The 18,896-nt window shown below is 37.0% G+C and overlaps 1 protein-coding gene across 7 annotated transcripts in view; it reads right to left on the bottom strand.

Moving 5' to 3' along the window:
- The window catches only part of Filip1 (filamin A interacting protein 1), a 180,933-nt gene that overhangs the window by 21,928 nt on the left and 140,109 nt on the right, over positions 1 to 18,896 (bottom strand). For all 7 annotated transcript variants that reach the window (XR_007109450.1, XM_047558227.1, XM_047558226.1 and 4 more), the window contains one exon: positions 693 to 3,501. Coding sequence is in view for 6 of the 7 variants with exons in the window: in XM_047558227.1 (XP_047414183.1) it covers positions 693 to 3,501 (2,809 nt within the window). In the remaining variant the exon portion in view is untranslated. The remainder of the gene's footprint in view (positions 1 to 692; positions 3,502 to 18,896) is intronic.

Here is an 18,896-nt window from a genome sequence, read left to right as displayed (position 1 = left end):
CCCAATAAATGAAGACAATTACTGGATGTAGTTTGAAAAATATAGCTTCTTTTTAAGTCCTAGTTTTCACACTTTGCACATTTTTTATAATCACTCCTGCTAGTTATTGAATAATTATTTATGAAGTTCCTGCTCTTTGCAAGATACAATTAAATAAAAGATAGTTCTTAATCATATAAACTCACTTTTTTTTTCCTTTTAAAAAAGTTTTTCAGATCAAAGTATTTTAATCTTATTTGGGGAATAAAGCATGACTATGACCATATATCATTCCATATAGTATATTTTAGGTTTTAGAAATATAACCTAGGAACAGTTTTTACTTTTCCTGAATATTGTTTCTTTCCTTCTGTCATTGCCTAAAAAAGTATTTTAAATACAAAAATCAAATTTTAAACCTTAGGATTACCCTATGTTGCCTTTTCAAAGAGCCCATCTTTATAAGTATTTTGAAGTGTCTCCATAATGTACATGAACAAATGAAAATTTCCCTCAAAATTGGCCATATTTATCAAAATATTAGATTGCTTAATATTCATCTATCAGCACTGTACTGTGCTGTAGGAAACATCAATGAGTGGGTTCCAGTGGAGGGGTAGGTACAGGGCTTTGATTTATTGTGGGTGCTGTTAGTCTAACCCCTTGCTTCTCCATCCTCCTCTGGCCTGAGCTGTGAAACCTCTTATACTCACCACTGACTGGGTTCCTCGAGTGGATGAGGTTGTGACCGGTGTTATGGTGATAGTGCTCGTCACTTTGCTGGAACCAGGTCGTGAAGAGAGATGGTTCCTGGGAGAGCGAAGGACAGTGCCGGTAGAAACCTCCTTTTCAGCTGTCACGTTGACGGGCCGTACAGTAATAACTGGACTAGCTCCTTCAGCTGAAGTCCCAGGGGATCGTTTAAACTGGGAACCTAAATGAATATGAATTTTATTGTCTTCTGTAGTTATGATGTTGGCATTGGAATTGTATTTTCGTACTGGTGTTGGAACAGTCTGTTTTTCGGGGGTGACTTTGAGGATAGTCCTTCCCACGGGCATTTCTTGGGATTCTGGAGAAACTGCGATTTCGGCTGGCGCTGCAGAAGTAGACACCGTCATTATCTGAATGGGGGACGTGGGCCTGTCTGCAAACGTGCCTCTTCCACTTTCTGGGGTTTTCTCTCTGGAAAACGTAGTAATTGTGACAGGGGACATGGCTCGTTCTGGGCCAAGAGTAGATTCTGCACTTTTTGTTTTTTGAGACATAACATTTGGTGATGGAATAATGGTTATCCTCGGTTTCTGGTTCCCTAAGGTAGGAATGACGGTGGTACTAGAAAAAAATTCTTCGGATGTGGGGCTTGTTATCTCCAAAGTCGCAGTACTGTTCTCGTGGTCTGGTGTCACTCGGATATGCAAGGGCTGACCCTGCTTTGGCGAAAGAACTAGCTCGCCCGGGTGCCCAGGACTGGAATTTGTTCGAGGCCCTTTCTCCTGCGTGATTGAGGGGCCGTTTTCCCTTTTTCTCATCCACGGAATCCAAGACTTTCTCATAGTGAGCTCATTTGCTGCTGGAGGATACCTGTCTAGGACAGAGGATCGTTCCATGGGCTTTTTCAGTCCCACCTGGCGAAGATTGCTCATGATGTGATTTTCTTCTTGGAAGGATTTCCGTATGAATACAGCAGGCGTTTCCTCCTCAGCTGCCTCGCTGCCCACCGCCTCCGTCTGCACCCCGGTGGACGTCACCGGCACATCCACCATTCTTCTTCCGTTCACGCTGGGTCTGAGAGCGCGGCTGTACCGCTTAGAAAGCTCCAACTCTTTGGTCAGATTGAGGACCTCCTGCCCCATGTTTTTGTTCTTATTTTCTTCTTCCATAAATCTTTGTTGAAGGACTGAATAATCTACTTGGAGCTGAGAAAGCTGATCTTCTTTGTTCATTAACTCGTGAATTTTCTCTTTGAGAGCTTGTACCTCGGCTTTTAAATCTCGACTTTTAGCCTCTTCCAATCGAAATCGATGTCTTAGCTCAGCTTCCTGGCTCACAGCCTCCCCTTTCTCTATTGCTTTGTTTTTTGCAATTTGGTGCTTGATCTCCTCTAACTGCTGAGAGAGGAAGTTAGCTTTATCCTGCTCGGTTCTGAATTTCTGCTCCAGCTGATCATACTCGTCCTCTGTCTTCATCAAATCCCCTTCCACCACCTCCAACTGTTGGAGACGCTTCTTCAGTCTCTCAATTTCAAGCGTTAGTTCCTTAATCTTATTATCTTCTGGGCAGGTGAGCTCAGGTCCTTTTCGAGATCTTCCTCCTCTTGTTATTTCTCTTTCCACTTCCTCCATACCATCAAGTCTCTTCTTTAATAAGTCAACGCTGCAGCTTAATTCAGAGGATTTTTCTTCTTCACTTTTCAGTTTACCTATCAACTCATCTCTCTCCTTTGTCAAAGTGTACACCTTTTCCTCCATTTCAGATTTCAGTTTTAAAAGCTTCTTACTTTCTTCGATTAGTTTTTCAGTTACATCCATAACTTTGCCTTGTTCCACCTTAAAATTTTTATTGAGTCCATCCACTTTTCTCTCTTCTTGCTTTATTTTTTCCATCATATTTTTCCTTTCATCAACCAGCATCACTGTAAATGACTTCAGCTTTGTGAGATCATCTTTGAGGCTTAATTCTGCCTTTTCCAGTCTACTTTCAGAACACTCAAGTTCTTTAACTCGACTCTTGACTACCTCCAATTCATTTAGCAGGTCTTTGGTTAAATTCTTTTCTTTCTCCAGATTTAAGTGTAGCTGGGAGCATTCAGATTTACTCTTGCTAAATGCTTCTTCCAGTTTCTCCAGTTCAGACATTCTTTTCTGTAACTTCTCAACTTCAAGTTTGAGCTCCTTACTATGGTGTTCTTCCTCTTGCAGCTTCTTCCTCAGTTCCCTGCACTGGGATTCAGTTTTCGTGATCTCTTCATCTTTACCCTCCATTTCCAACACACGCTTTCGGAGATTTTCCACTTCTGCCATGAGGCTGGAGTTTCCACATTCACCTTTGGCAATTTTATCTCTTAATTCCTGAAGTTCTTCCTCTGCCTTTTGAAGATTTTTATTGGTCTCTTCTAGCTCCTCAATTCTTTGAGATAAGCCAACCAACTTGAGTCTAAGTTGCCTGTTGTGAGACTCTTGGTTAGCCAATTTAGCATTCATCTCTTCATGCTCTTGAGAAAACCTAGAAGCCTTGTGTTCAAAGTCCACTTCTAACTTGAGCAGTTTCTGTCTGTCTTCTTTGGATTTTGAAGTAATGGCTTTGAGCTTTTCTTCTTCTTCCCTCAGTTTCTGAGTAAGATCCTGTACTTTCTGGCTTTGCAAGCCAAGTTGCTCAATGTGCATTTGTCTTTCATCCACCAGCATGAGTGCAAAAGACTTGAGTTTGACAAGTTCATCTCTTAGTTTATTCAGCCGCTTAGCATTTTCCTTTTCTTTACGGGCTTGGTAAGCCTTTTCTTGTTCAAGGAGCTTTTTCAACCTAGAAAACAAAATACAGCTATATGTTAAAAGGTTAGTCAGCAAATAGATTTATCTTAGCTATAAAATAAAAAAAAAAAATTACCACAATAAATACCTTATCAACAGCTGTAATATCAATTACAAATTGCCATTAATGAAACTGGTTAGAAATCAGGAGGCTGGTTACCCTTAGAGAGGGGTAGTGACTCAAAAGGGGTCTGAGTTTCTGTTGCATTATTTACATGCTGGTTATAAAGGATTGTTCAGTTTATGAAATTCCATAAGCTGAACACTTAAATACCTTTCCACATGTATTCCTTAATAACTATTAAGTAAAATTAAAGTTGTGCAATAGTATTATATGGTGCCTTTTGTATTCTAGGCACTAGTATCTACTTTAGTCTCACAACTCTATGAGATGTGTGTTGCTACTATCATCTTCAGGAGGAAAATGAGCCATGGGGATTATGTAACCTTCCATATATCACACAGTTAGTCAGTGGCAGTGCTGGTATTCCAACTCAGTCAGTAGGGCTCCAGAATCCTTACTTATCATCTCTGTATCACATAACTCCAAGAGAAAAATTTACTTAAGTGAAAGGGAAGATCCATAAAAGAAGAACGTTTAGTTTTTCTTGTTCGAACTCTTGAAAGAAATTATGCAACTGTCTACCTGATAGGGACAAGGCACGATAGACTGTCTGACACAAAACTGATCAGCCATATCCCCAGCCCTTTAAATTTTTTTGTTTACTATGAGACAGGGTGTCATAAATTGATTTTAATTGACATCAGAACTGGCACAGGATTTAGTCTGTTTTCTGATTTAAACAATTTTTCTTAATAGAGAATTAGGTCAAAAGGAAATCTGAATCACTATCAGTACAAAAATGTGGTAGTTGTAGGAACTATTACGTTTCATATGTATAAAATGCATTTTCTCTACGGTGTATATGTATAGCTTTAAAAATGAGGAATATACGTATGCCAGAGAAGCTATTTACCATTCTTGTGTTGGTCATTTAACTTGTATCAGGTTTTTTGTTTTTCATACCAGGGATTAACCACTGAGCCAGATCCCCAGCTACTATTATATTTTATTTTGAGACAGGCTCTCAGTTGTGTAGGACCTCACTAAATTGCTAAGGCTGCTTTGAATTCACGATCCTCTGCCTGAACCTTCCAAGCTGCTGGGATTGCAGGTGTGCACCACTGCACCTGGCTTGTGTCAGTTTTTAATAGTTATATTTAAATACCCACAGAAGCATATCTACCAGTTGTTGCAGTGGTGGACACCTGTAATTCCAGCGGCTCTGGAGGCTGAGGCAGGAAAATTGTGAGTTCAAAGCGAGCCTCAGCAATTTAGTGAAGCCATAAGCAACTTAGCAAGACTCTGACTCAAAATTTTAAAAAATTTTTAAAAGGGTTGGGGATTTGGCTCACTGGTTAAGTGCCATGGGTTCAGTCCCTGGTACAATATATATATAAATATATATCCTATATTAGTGTAAGAATGCATCTTAGTAATTAATATTTATAAGTTATAAACAACCACTAACATGTGTCTGTTTTTTGTATATTTTATTCTTTCCATGTATTTTGCATCTTTATTATTTGGATTGATTTATTCTACATTTATTACTAAATTAGTTATTACCCAAGTAAACAGAATTTATCTCACATTTTAATTATTTTGCAAGAAATGATTGGATATAGCTATAGAAGATATTTATAATTAGAGTCATTTTCAGATAATTACCATAGAAATGGTTTTGATATCATTAAGATTTTTTTGTAGAATTTATTTTATAGAGCATATCCTATAACTAAACATCTCAAATTAAATACATAGTTTCAAAAAATCATTATGACTTCATCTATAAAATGAAAGGAAAAGATAGTTTTCAAATCCTATAAACTCACATGAGCAATACCGTAATAGCTTAACAAAATGTGGTCCTTACATGTGTAAAAGGACACTTTATTAATCATCTTCTTTTATTACATGGAATAACAGTGACTTAAATATGATAGAAACCATAAAATTGATTATTAATAAGACTGAAAGAGGTGAAAGCAAAGTAGGGAATCCATGAGAAAAAGGGAACTGACATTTTTAGGTGGCATTAGGGGCTGCTGACAAGAAAATCTGTTCCTGGGTAAGTAATGTTTGAGATCCTAGAGAATCTCTAGTCTTAATATTATTTCAAGAGGCTCTTAAAAGCTCACTCCAAACTCTAATTTTGGCTAATACTTAATTCTAAATAAATAAATAAGTAAATAAATAATAAAAGGGAAGGTCCCCTATGTACTATGTTAAGTACCTTATTATTTCACTTAATTTTCACAATAATCCTTTGAGCAAGGCATTACTATACCATTTTGTAAGAAGGGATCTCATTGGACTTAATTAAAGGAACATAGCTGTGAAAAGCAGGTTGGAATTGTGACTCATATATTTGAACAAATGTTATTTGTTCATAACAATGTTATTCCTCAGATATATTGGCTAGACATTTCAAATTTACAATACCTATGTTAACTTCATTTTGTATGGTTCAATCTATCCTAAATTTGTCAAGGTCCCCTTTGGACTCTTCATACAACATTTCAGCTTATTGCTACCATTGTGTCACTGGTCAAATGGCCCCAATCATTAATAACAAGACAGGTCAATGCACAGGGCCCTCAAAACACTCTCAAGATCTCCCTCCTGCTGACATCAATCCATTCAGTAGCATGGACGTAGTCATCCAATTAGCTGTTGAGCCCACTGGACTGTTCATTCTTTGTATCTCTTCAGAGCTCCCAATCTTCCCCTGTGAACCTGTTCCAACCACATCTTCCTCATGATAGTCAAATATAACCAGTTCTTCCTGATGCATAGGTTCTGACTTTAAAGTCATTGTTGAGTCCTTTATTTCTCTCACATCCCTACATTCAGATTCTCAACAAATCATGTCTGCTCTATCTCAAAATATATCCTCAATTCAATTACTTCTCACCTCCTCCATTCCTATCACCCTGGCCCAAGCCACCATTCCTAAAGCCCCCTAATCTGACTCCCAGCTTCTACTCCTGCCCTTCCGTGTTTTATCTTCCCAAAAGCCTGGGCGATCATAAAGAAAAAAAATCAGATCATATCACTCTGTTTAGAAATGGAAGGAGAAATAGGCAAGTAGATATAGAAAACAGGTAGAACAGGATCAATATTTTAATATTACATACATACACACACACACACACACATATGAGAGCTATTAACATACCTTAAGCTCTTTGGTTTTTCTTTTAGTCATAACCCAGTTAATAAAGAAATAACTGGTAGTATGTCAGTATTAAAAAATGAAGAAGTAATTATATAATACTACAAATCTTCAATCACCAACAAAATAATGGATGTAGGTAGTACTCATCAATGTCTTTGAAAAAGAGATTGCCAGACATTATGTACATATGTACCACCTCCACCCATGAAATATTCTTACCAAAAAAATTGGACTGAATCATCTCAAGTTCTGTACTAATTACTAGATTACAGGAAAGAGGGTCAAGAAATTGCTAAATGACATCACCATTATGAATCAGAAAAATCCAAAATGTGGGCAACTATATAGGATGAACAACCCAGTTTCTTCAATAAATACATTGCAGGATGAAAAAAGAGCAGGAAGGGGATTTATAAATTAGAAATCTAAAAGACATATCAACCAATTATCTTTTGGATTCTTATGCACACTCTTTAAAATAATACAATTGGAAAAATTATGTTGAGGAATTATCATTAAAGTTTAGGTTGGATAATTAATTGTAACAATATTTAATGTCTATCTCTGAGAAATACATATTGAAATGTTTGTGAATACAGTGATTTATCTGGGATTATATCACAATAATCCAAAGGAATGGGAATAGATTAAATCAGACTGGTCATGAGTTCATTACTGAAGCTAAGTGTTGGTACATAGGAGTTCCTTACACTATTCTATCTTTGTAAATGTTTGAAATTTTCCTCAATGAAGATTTTTTAAATCCCTTATTGGAATCTTTAACTTTCTTCTCTCCCCACAAGTCTCAGTAATATGGTCTCTGGCCATATGACTACTTTTTTTTACAGTGTCATGTAACTCATATTTGTCTGTGATTGTTGGTGATTCTTTCATTCCTTTCCATGTTTACAAAATTAACTTTGTAGAGACTCTTAATTTTTCTTCCTTAATGGAATCCATTTGATGCATAGTTAAATTTATGTTAGAGAAAATATCCTTATTCTGTTCTGTTCACAGATACTTGTTAATGTCTCTTTCCTTTTAAAGTCTAAGGTCAAACTTTTGAGTGGAAGAAAGAACAAGTGAGAGTTTTTTAACCTTATCTGGATGGTACATTTTTCTGATGACCACTATACTTGGAACAGTTGTCCATCTGTGTTCCTTAAGCTTCAGAATGCACACCTTCCCTTAGTCATACTTGCTACTCTTCCTTAGAAAGCAAATGGTGGGGGCTGGGGAGATAGCTCAGTTGGTAGAGTGCTTTCCTTGCAAGCACAAGGCCATGGGTTTGATCCCCAGCACGGCAAAAAAAAAAAAAAAAAAAAAAATTAAAGAAAGCAAATGGTGGAAGATTTTATGAATCTTCTTTCCCAACATTCTTAACACTTCCACTTTTTAATCATTTCTCCAAATTTGTCAGCATTAGTCCCAAAATAGCAATTCTGTCTTTGCTTCCTTAAGATGTTATCACTTTGTCACCATCCTAATCCATCGGACCCCATTTCGGATATACTGATGTCACTGAAAAGTCATCCTAGGTTTATTTCTCAGCCAGACCATGCCAATTTCTCTTCTCAGCGCACTATTTTTTATTTTCTTCAATCTTGGTATATGTGTTTCTCTGTCTTTTGAGAGAGAGGAGAGATTAAAACTAGAAAGGGCATGAAAGTAATTAAAGATGAATGAACATCAAAAGAATCAAACTTGCATGCAATTTGAAGTCTTCAATCACAATACATTTTCTCCCTACTAGAGCACAGGGCAGAACTAAGCAGCTGTTGACATGATAAGGCATGGTTTTACCAAATTACTCAGGAATAAGTGTTACTTTTTAATAAATCATCTCAGTTCCTCAAGCTGGTCACTCTTATAATAATTATCCAGCAATAGTCTAATATCCCCAATATACTGTGCAGGGCTAGAATTGGAGAGAAGTAGATGAGTGTAAGTAGTATAGCTACAGAGTTAGATCCTATTTTCATTTGAAATTTTGGTATTTTCCTTTAATTTTAACTTTTTTAAATAGTATATTAAAATGTAGTATACCTTATGACATTTTTGACATCCCCTTAAGTTTGGTATCCCAGGTGAGAGTCTCACTGTATCATCCTAGTTGCATCTCTGCTTACTGAGTGCCAAAGAATCATTTCATTTTTTTTTTTTTATTATTTAAAGTGGTGTATCCTTTATAACAGGACACAAACTTTTGAACCTTGTTTTTGTTTTATATTTCTCAGTAGTAAGGTTGAGTTTGCAAAAGTCATTATGCAGTTTTTTATCTTCCCCTCTTGTGAACACCAGCGGTATTTTAGAGTATCTGGCCTGAAATTTTTTGACCCTAGCCCCACGGAGAAGGGCAGAAGTCCTCTCTCACCCATTCCCACTTTGAAAGAGAACTTGGTGATACAAAATTGAAAGACAAGACGATAATAGTCAAATTGTTGCCCACAGCTTTTGTGAACTGCTTTCACTTTATCAGAGATGACCTTGTAATTATATTCATGATTTTATATTATAGAATAATGTCTTGTAAATTTAAAAATAATCCAGTGATGTTATTACATTTGCTTCTGTAGCATAATCCAAGTAATGCAAACAGCACACACATCAGAATCTCAGGCAGGGGCTGGGGAGATAGCTCAGAAGGTAGAGTGCTTGCTTTGTAAGCACAAGGCCCTGGGTTCAATCCCCAGCACCCAAAAAGAAAAAAGAAAAAAAGAATCTCAGGCAGATTATCACAAATGAAGTTTTCCTCTTCATCAGATTTTAAGGGACTTGTGTATAATTCTGCTCTAAAATAGGCATATTAATGACATGGGTCTCATTGAAAATTATAAACAAGGATATGCATTATGAACCTTCTGTGGGTTAGCCCAATAATTCACACCAAACTGAACTGATTATGAAGTTAAACCCATATCAGTTTATCTTTAAAATGCACAGATGACAACAAATGAAAACCACAAAAAGTTCATGGCTAATAACAAATTCTCCATAAGAAAGATTATGGGATTTACTACTACCAGTTGAGCACGTGTTCCGTAAATGCTTGTGAACAGTGGGTGACAGCCAGACTCTATTGTAAAATACCAATTTAGTCTCAAGAAGTAACATGCTGATTTAAATTTATAAATGCCATATTTAAAACTAAATCACTTATATTTTGCTAGTAAATAGCTCTTTGTCATAGTAAAAATTAAAGTCTAGGGAGTAGGTAGCTATTTGCTCGTAAGAACCACAGAAACTATTGGCATATTCTGATAGTTTTCTGTCAATCAGGAATCACACATTTGGGAATCACTGAGAGGGAAATCTCTGATCACACGCTTTATTATGAAGCTCCCTAACACATATAGAAATATTGCCATGATTTACCAGCTCACTCCATAACTCAACAGAGATAGGTTAAATCCCTCCTCCTTACTGTTGGACAGTATATTAGGTGCTAGTAATAAAAAAGATGCATTATAAGGTAATGTAAAAAAGTGCCATTTAAATACAGTGCTTTAAGTATAGACTAATGAGGGACACCCAAGAGTGGATGTGGATGGAGGAAGTCATTGCTAGGGGTTTTTGAAATTGTTCCCAATACTCTTATGCTATCAAGGTACAGCCCATAAGGCACTTTTGTGAGAACTAGATAAAGGTCCCCTTTCTCTGGAACTAGTTCCAGGCTTAGGTATCCTGAGTGATACACTGAATTAAAACTGAATTTCAACTCCCATCTTTCACAGCAGGAACTCTGACAAGCTACCACCCACAAAACTGCAGTAGACTGAATATTTATATCATACCTCCCCAAATTCAAAAATCCTTATCCTCAATGGAATGGTTTTAGAAACCCAGATGACTAGGTCATGAGGGTGGAGTCCTTATGAATGGGATTAGTGCCCTTGAAAACAGGATCCTGAGCGAATACGCAGAAAAGAAGGTAGTCTAGCCAGGAAGAGGGCCCACATCAGAATCTGACCATGCTGGCGCCATCATATTGGACTTCCAGCCTCCAGAGCTGTGAGAAAAACATTTCTGTTTATAAGTCACCGGGTCTATGTTAGAGCAGTCTGAACTGACTGGACAACGGTACACAGTGGTCCTATGGGCTCCTCTCTCATCCTTCCAGCTTCTGTTTGTGTATGTTCTCCCCACAAAGGATAACCAAATAAACACCTTTTATTGTTTTTTCTTATTTCCTAAATTGTTTGAAGTCCTTTTCAGACACACTCTCAAATTGGTTCGATGACATAGTTTTAAAACTAAAGAAAGCAGGTATTATTCTTTCTTTCCGATGATGTTTCATGAGGAACAGAAAAAGCATGAACTGTATAAGTTTGTCATTCAAGCTTATGACCTGGAGCTCTCCCTCCAGGTGGCCCCTTCATCTCCCTGCCTGCCCCAGAGAGGATTTCCCTATCCTGTTCCCAAAGGATGAGTTGCCAAGGTTCATCACATGTTTTGAATGCTCCATCTAGGAGGCACGTGTGTGACCACAGGAAAACTCTCCGTCACAAAACAAGTTGAATGAAAAGATGTCCTTAGGGAAGCCAGGGAGTAGGGATGACACCTAGACGGAAGTTGGTTTGTAGGTTTCTTGACATCAGGGTCTGAGGATGTTCTCCCGCATGCTTAAGTAGAGGGGCCTCCTCTGTGGGATGTACTTAGGGTCCCACAGGTGATGAGGGGAGGAGCCTGAAGTAGAAGTGAAAGTTCCTAAGGCTATTCAAACAAGTTGAAGACAGTCCAGGAGGTATCAGATGCCTCCTTTAACTCTGTACATGCATTTATAGAGTGTTGTGTAAAATATACATTATGGGAGTTCCCAGTACTAAAATATAGCTTATTGTGAAACTTTTCATTAAGATATTATTAAGCTCATTTGTCTGTTGAATAAATTATTTTCATAAGTAAGATTTGTTTAAAATAATAGACATGAAGTTAAATAGCAGATTTACTCAAGTACATAAATTGCTTACAGTAGTGAATTTTTCCATTTATTTACTCAGAAAAGCAACCCTCTCCCTCTTTAAAATGGCAGTAGAATTTATTGCCATTGCATCTAAAGGTCTTTTAAGAAGGTTTTAACTATAAGCTTATGTGAAATTTTACTAAATATTTTATAATCATTATGTTAACATTTGCCTAATAATCTAATAATATTTAACCCAATTTGGGGACAACTTTAAAGTTATGCAAAAAAAAAAAAGTCACAACAAAGCTCCAAAACCCCAGACTTAATTTTGTTTTGATCTTCACTACTGTTAATCTAGAAAGAAAAAGAAAGAGGAGGAGGAAGGAAGAAGAAATGTGAACACCCTTCTGTTGTAGAAAAGATATTAGATTTTACAAGTAAACAGAAGTTCATCCAGTCACATGGAATTAATAATCCAAGTAGATCAATGTAGTGAGCTCAAGATTTTCATCTTAGTTGAACTCAAGATTTTCATCACTTTAAACACTGAGACAAAATATTGTTAGCAATCAGTGTTACACAAATTAAATCTACACCAATGAAAACCAACCATGCTATCTGCCTTTATTTTCAGATTTCTTTAAAATGAGTTATATGAATCTGAAATCACACTATAAAATTTTGTTCTCAACCACATTAAGTTCTTTCTGTGAAACATTCACAGCCCCCTGTAACCCAACAGAGCACTTAAGACAAACTGTTTATTTTGATACACTCTGCTAAACTCAGACAATGTTTTCTGGCATTTTGAAAAATTACTAAAGTCGAACTTTTTACCCAATTGTTTAACATAGTCTAAGTTTTAATTCCCACTTTGAAATCAAATCTCCTATTTGCTTTAGTATTCTTGTTATCACTGCCACACTGAGTGTTTCAGAACAACAGGGCTTTCTTTGGATCACTATGCATTCTAATTCACTGCCAACTTTTACAGGACTTTTCCACATATGCAAGAGATCTGCAGAAAGTTCACATAACAACATTTAAAAAAAAAACTTGAAAACAATATTTTACCTCAAATAAGATTTTGCTTATCAAGAAATCATAAATTAGAAGATATATTTATAGTACATAGAAAGGCTATTAAAAGTCTACAGAACACAAAGAGTTGGACTGATGGTAGTAAGATAAGAGATTTTTTTTTTTTTTTTTTTTTTCAGTTCTGATACAAACTCCCCAAGGTTTTTGCGGAATGAGATTACTCCTCCCCTCCACAGAAAAACAGGAGCACTCCTCATACCCACAAGGTGCATCTTGGCCAGTTGCAGTCAAGGATTCCAAGGCATCAGTGAAAGTCACAATAAGCTGGTAATTTTCAATGGTTGTCACCATCCACACTCGGTAAAACCTGTAGCCGCGAGCTGAAAGGTTGTGGAATTCTTACAGCCCTTGTCAGAAGTCAGGACACTACAAATGTCCAAACCCTGCTTCTAAGATGGTCTTTGCGATAACACTTAGAAATGAGCTCACTGCCAACTAAGCCTATTAACAAATGAAATGCTCATGGAGGAGAGCAACTAAACATTGCTTAAATCAGAACAGATCTTGACTTCCTTACCTTAATACTAGGAAGCATAGTAGCTTTGTTTTTGTTTTTGTTTTTTATAAGGGGGTACTGAAGTTTGTTCAACAGCAGCAGGCCCTGCTCAGCCCCCTACTCCAAGGGGAATTAACCGTCACATTCCAGTCCTGTCATCAGAACAATGAAAGGTGAATGTTGTGCAAAACAGCTTGGGACCACTAACTGATGATGTCATTCCTCCCTTATATGGTTCATTATTGTGCAGATTTACTTTGGTCTGTGAGAAGGGGTGGAGCTGCCCTGGACTGGAAGGGAAAGGCAGCGATTAAGAAGCCGGCAAGTGAACGGGAATTATGCTCCGCACTAAGGAAAATGCAATGGGGAGAGGGGTGAAGTTGGGGAGGAGGAATGAGATAAAGAAAAGATATGCATAAAACGTCAAATGGGCCTCACTCCTGATTTTTCAAACTAGCTAAACTCTGTCCAGTTCTATTCAGCACACACTGCAATTTAAATAGGGATCCCACTAGAGCCTCATTGGATTCAGCCACGGGCAGAATTCATGTTTCCACTAACGTGCCTGTGCATTTGTGTATATCTAAATGAAGACACTGCAGTGTGGACTACAGAATGTCAAGTACCCCTTAGTTTAAAGATCATTTACAAATGGTTTTGCCTGAATTTTTTCCCCTAAAAACGATTTTCAATGGCAAAAAAAACTACCCTCTGCACAAACTGGGTGAATACATTCAACCAAATTTCAGGAAGTATCCATGTCATCATTCATTCAGGATGTTTTCAAAATCTTTTAGTATTTTTAGTTTTCTCTCTTCTTTTTCTTCCTCCCCACCCCCGTTGTTTTCTTCCTTCTTTCCTTCCTTAATTCCTGAGTGATAAATTCAATTTAAATGCCATTAGGTAACTTAAAAGTTCCAGCATAATTATTTCTAGCCCATATAGTCAGAATATGTATAATACATTATGAAATTCCACTTTAATTGCAAAGTTAAAATATAATATCAGATAAATGAGTCTAGATAATTTTAAAGCTAATAAAATTGTCTATAGTGCATTTTTAAGATCTCAAATATCTTTTGTATTACATACAAAATGTGTTACAGCATAGAAAAGAACATGAAGAAAAAACATAAGTTTGAGATCAAAATCATTGCTTTCCTACATTCCTTCATTCCTTTCCCCTTTTGTTCAATCATGCCTTTTGCCTTTTTTTTTTTTTTTTTTTTTTTTGGCCCTACTGGTCATTGAAGCCTCTAAGCTTACATTCCCCCCATTTTGTTTTCTTTTTTTTTCTTCTTGACATAGGGGCACATTAAATTGCCCAGGCTGGCCTCCAACTTCAGATTCTCCTGCCTTAGACTCCCTGAGTGGCTGGGATTACAGGCATGTACAACTACACCTGGTTTCTGACTTCTTAATAAGCATAATTGAGTATTTTAAGGTTGCAGTACTGAATAAATGTATTTTGATTATAGTTTTTTTGATAAAAGATACATGCAGCAATATTCATGAATAAGGTAAATACTGATACGAGTCAGTTCGTTGTTTTGTTTCTTTAGTTATATTAACATGGACAGGAAGACGGAAACTGAAACAGAACAGAAATTCCACCTTGGTCTGATGCACGCAAGGCTGCGCTGGTGTTGGCGTGGGGTAGGGTCTCAGTCATTGAGAGGCTGAATCCCTGTGCAGCAACTACTTAGTAGATAACTGGGGGTATGTTTTACAACTCCTCTGGCTTCAGTTCACTCAACTGCATAAAAAGGATATGGATTTTAACTTGCAGAATTGTTATGAGAATAAAATAAGATAATTTAAGTCCACAGAGTCAGACATATAGTGGGTCCACAATAAATAATAATATTTTTATTCACAGTTTTGTTCATTTTGATGATAGGCACTTTGCAAAAATACAAATCAATGTTCTAATTTTGACACAAACAATATAAATCCTGTGATAAAGGGGACTCAAGGGGTTAGGATTAATTGCAATGCAAATGAAATCTTGCATTCAGTCTGCTTCTGGTGATTCAAACTTGAGTTATGGCCCAGGGAAGCATTGATTATGTCCAAAACCATATGAAATCAATACTTAGAGACAAATGATAATAGCAAGAAGAAATGTTTTATTACCTTTGAAAAATCTTTTTTAAAACTACCATGAATGTTAATCAGACTTGTTTCTCCTCCTTAATACCACTGAAAAGCTATATTTGAAATTAATTTTAAACTCCATTATTGATTCACTTAAAATGGTTGTATTTATCATAATGAACATTCTCTAGTTAACTGACATTATTACTTAGTAGGAGTCTATTGGAAACTAGAAGAAATGTTAAAGTGGTGAAATAGCCCTCCTTAAGTCACAGCAGCTAGAAATGCCCTGCTATTAGATCCTGAGGGGAAGGAACCACATTGTCTGTGTCTTTCTGTATTCAGAAAGTACCTTTTATTCACTCATTCAACAAACTCTTAACTGGTTGCTCACTGAGGACCAGAGACTGTATTGGGCCCCGGGGCATGTGAAGTGAACAAGATAGACAATCCCTATCCTGATGGAGCTCACAGGAGTGATAAGCACCCTGAGGAAAGGGGGGTAGTGTTGTTCCAGGAGGTAACTATGGGCAGGGGGCTTACTCTGCAGAGATCTTCCTCTAAGGGGTGACAAATGAGGCTGAAGGAACCAGTCAAGCCAAGAGCAGAGGCCAGGGACTCCTGACAGGGTGCTCTAGGAGCTTTGCTCCAGGTCCAGGCCTTCATTTATTTAACCCCCAAACTTAGGAGAAGATTCCATCACCTAATCTAACCAGAAACATAGCCAATACAGTAGTCCTCTTATCTGCAAGTTCACTTTCTATGGTTTCAGTTACCAGTGGTCAGCTGCAGTCCAAAAATATTAAATCAAAAATTAGAAAAATCCATACATTTTAAATAACATTTATTATTGTTATTTATTTATTATTGTGTATCATTATGATTGTTCTATTTGTTTTTAGTTATTGTTGTTAATATTGTTACTGTGCCTAATTTATAAATAAAACTTCATCAAAGGTACGTGTATATTGGAAAAACATAGTGTATATATAGGGTTCAGTGCTATCTGTGGCTTTATGCATCCACAGGAGATTTTTGGAACCAATCCCCTATGGATAAAAGCTATATATTGCTGCATCACTGAACTTTCATGCAAGGAATTTGTGGTTGTTTCTATGAGACAATGACAAGCTTACAAGTACTGCTTACTAATTGTATGAGTGGCAAAATTCAGTTAGAGATTTGTTTTCATTGGGACATAGTATTTGTTATGAATTACCAATATTTTCAATAAGATCTGACAATTGGAAACAGGAACATTGACTTGGCCTGATTTTCCACACGATGGTAAGGAGTTGGATTTTATCCTGACAGTTCTGATTTATGAGTAATATGTAGAGAATGTACTTGGGAGTAAGGAGGACAAGAGTGGAAACAAGCTGTCTAAAAGAAGCTATTGTAGTGCTCAGCCAAGCAATGTGATAGGAACTTAATAAGACTTTACCTTGGACTAGGGCAGTGGGAATGATTTGGAAGAAAAGTGGATAAAGTACAAATTTTAATTTGGAAACAGAATCAATACAACTCATTGGTGGTTATATATGCAAGGTTAAGAGTGAAAGAAGAACTAAGGATTACTAGGATTTTAATTTGGGTAATTAAGTGGAAGTACTTTTAACTAAAATAGCCACATTGGGAGAAACAGATTTGTAGGAAGTAACCAAGAGTTCCATTTTGGACACATTAAGTTTCAGAAGCCTATTAAAAATCGAAAGGGGATGGTCTAATATGGACGTTTACTCAATTATAATTTACTTCATGAGTTAAATAAAACTTTTCTTGTGAGGAGAATTAGTAAATTTTTTCTATGACTCATATACAACCAATAGAGGGTCCCCTTCTTAAACTTTTTAGTAAATATTAACTAAAATGTGTATTAATGCTATATAATGTATGTGGTTGGTACTATTGTGATTATGGTGTCCCCAGCTAAATCCTATGATCACTGTGGGCCGAGATCTTCTAAAAGCAATCATACTTTAGAGCACGGGATCTTAGACACAGAGTATCCATCTGGTTGCCATTGAGAATCATGACCTGACCAAGTGACTTAAAACCAAGTCTTCTTAGAATTGCTCCTTATTCAAACAGATCTTGGAAGGAGAGAGGAAGGAGAAGAAGGCGGAGGAGATTCTTCTGCATTTATGAGAAAGACCTAGCTTAGCATATGGTAAACGGGAAGTTTCTCCGTGTGTGGGTGTACTGGGCTTGCCAATTCATTGTGCTTTCATCTCAGGAGACACTTTGTGCAGCAGAGGAGGTTATTCTCCAGAAGTCTGAGGAGTGGATGCACAGGACGGTTGCGGATGGAGGGAATAGAGTGAGCAGGCAGGAAGATCATCAAAGGACAGACTAGAAGCCCTGCACTGGAGTTCTTTAGTTGGGGCAGGGGTGTGTTCAGGATCTCTCCCTGGAGGCCTGGGGATAGTGTAATAAATCTGGGCAGTAGTTCTGGACACAATTGTGCCTCCTTCCTTGGGAGAAATAGGATCAAAATCTTCTTGTATGTTACAGATTCTAGGAGGGGTCAAATAAATCTGAGAGCATTAGAAGGCTAAGCAAATCAGAAAGACTTGAAGGAGGGAATGATGAATGAGATACCGGGATTAAGTTAAAACACTTTCCGGATTAGAATATAGGATTTGGTGACATTGTGATGAATGACAAAGACTAAGCAAACTAGAGTATTCCTCCCTTCTAAATAGCACTTTGGATGTGCAGCAGCCATAGTCCAGCATTTCCAATTTCCTTTATTCTTCAGATCAGATACATGTGCTTCCTTAAGTATTTGAGAATAAATACATAAAAATAACTCTCAGTGAGTTCTTATAGGATATTAGGAGCTATATAGAAAATAAAAAGAAAATCCTTTAGGCACAGCATTCTGAACTCAAGAAGAATGAAGGAAGATTAAATAAAGTTGAACTCTAGTTTAGTTGCAGCTGAAGCTCACTTCAGCCCCTGAATATTATTTGAATAGTTTCCTGGCTAAGAGTTCACATCCAAGAGCTGAATATGTTATGCATTGAGCATGAAAGACCCAACCTTTGATTAATCTTTTCTGTTCAAACTTTTCACCACATGAAGTACTTTCCAAACACAAGCATTCTTGGAAAAAGAGTGCACACACAGTCAAGAAGCCAGAGAGGAGCAACCTCCAAACATTGAAAACACCACCTTCCCAAGTTCCAGCTCCCTCTCTGGAGTCCAGGATTTGTAATGCTAATCTGAGTGCCTTCTTCTACTCTGGAAAAAAGTAAAAATATAAAAGTAATGTAGTTATTCAGTCCGGTGCTAAGAGGCACACATTTTCCCAGCACTGTTCTTTCTTAACTCTTTCTCGAAGTATGAATTAGTGCAAAAACATTTTATCTGGTATTTATAGTGGTGATAAGTAGATGCCAATTTAGAATAGCATTCCCAGAGTTTTTCATTTCAGAGAATAATCTCACTTATCACTTTTTAATATTTGATTTTGTCCACAGTACAGAAACAAGCTATTAATTCAATTAAAAAACTCAATTTAATTAGACTGGAATTTGGGG

Source organism: Sciurus carolinensis, chromosome 7 (genome assembly GCF_902686445.1).
Source record: "Sciurus carolinensis chromosome 7, mSciCar1.2, whole genome shotgun sequence".
Lineage (NCBI taxonomy): Eukaryota > Metazoa > Chordata > Mammalia > Rodentia > Sciuridae > Sciurus > Sciurus carolinensis.
Note: the sequence above shows the minus strand (reverse complement) of the source record. Positions and strands in the feature narration are given on the sequence as shown.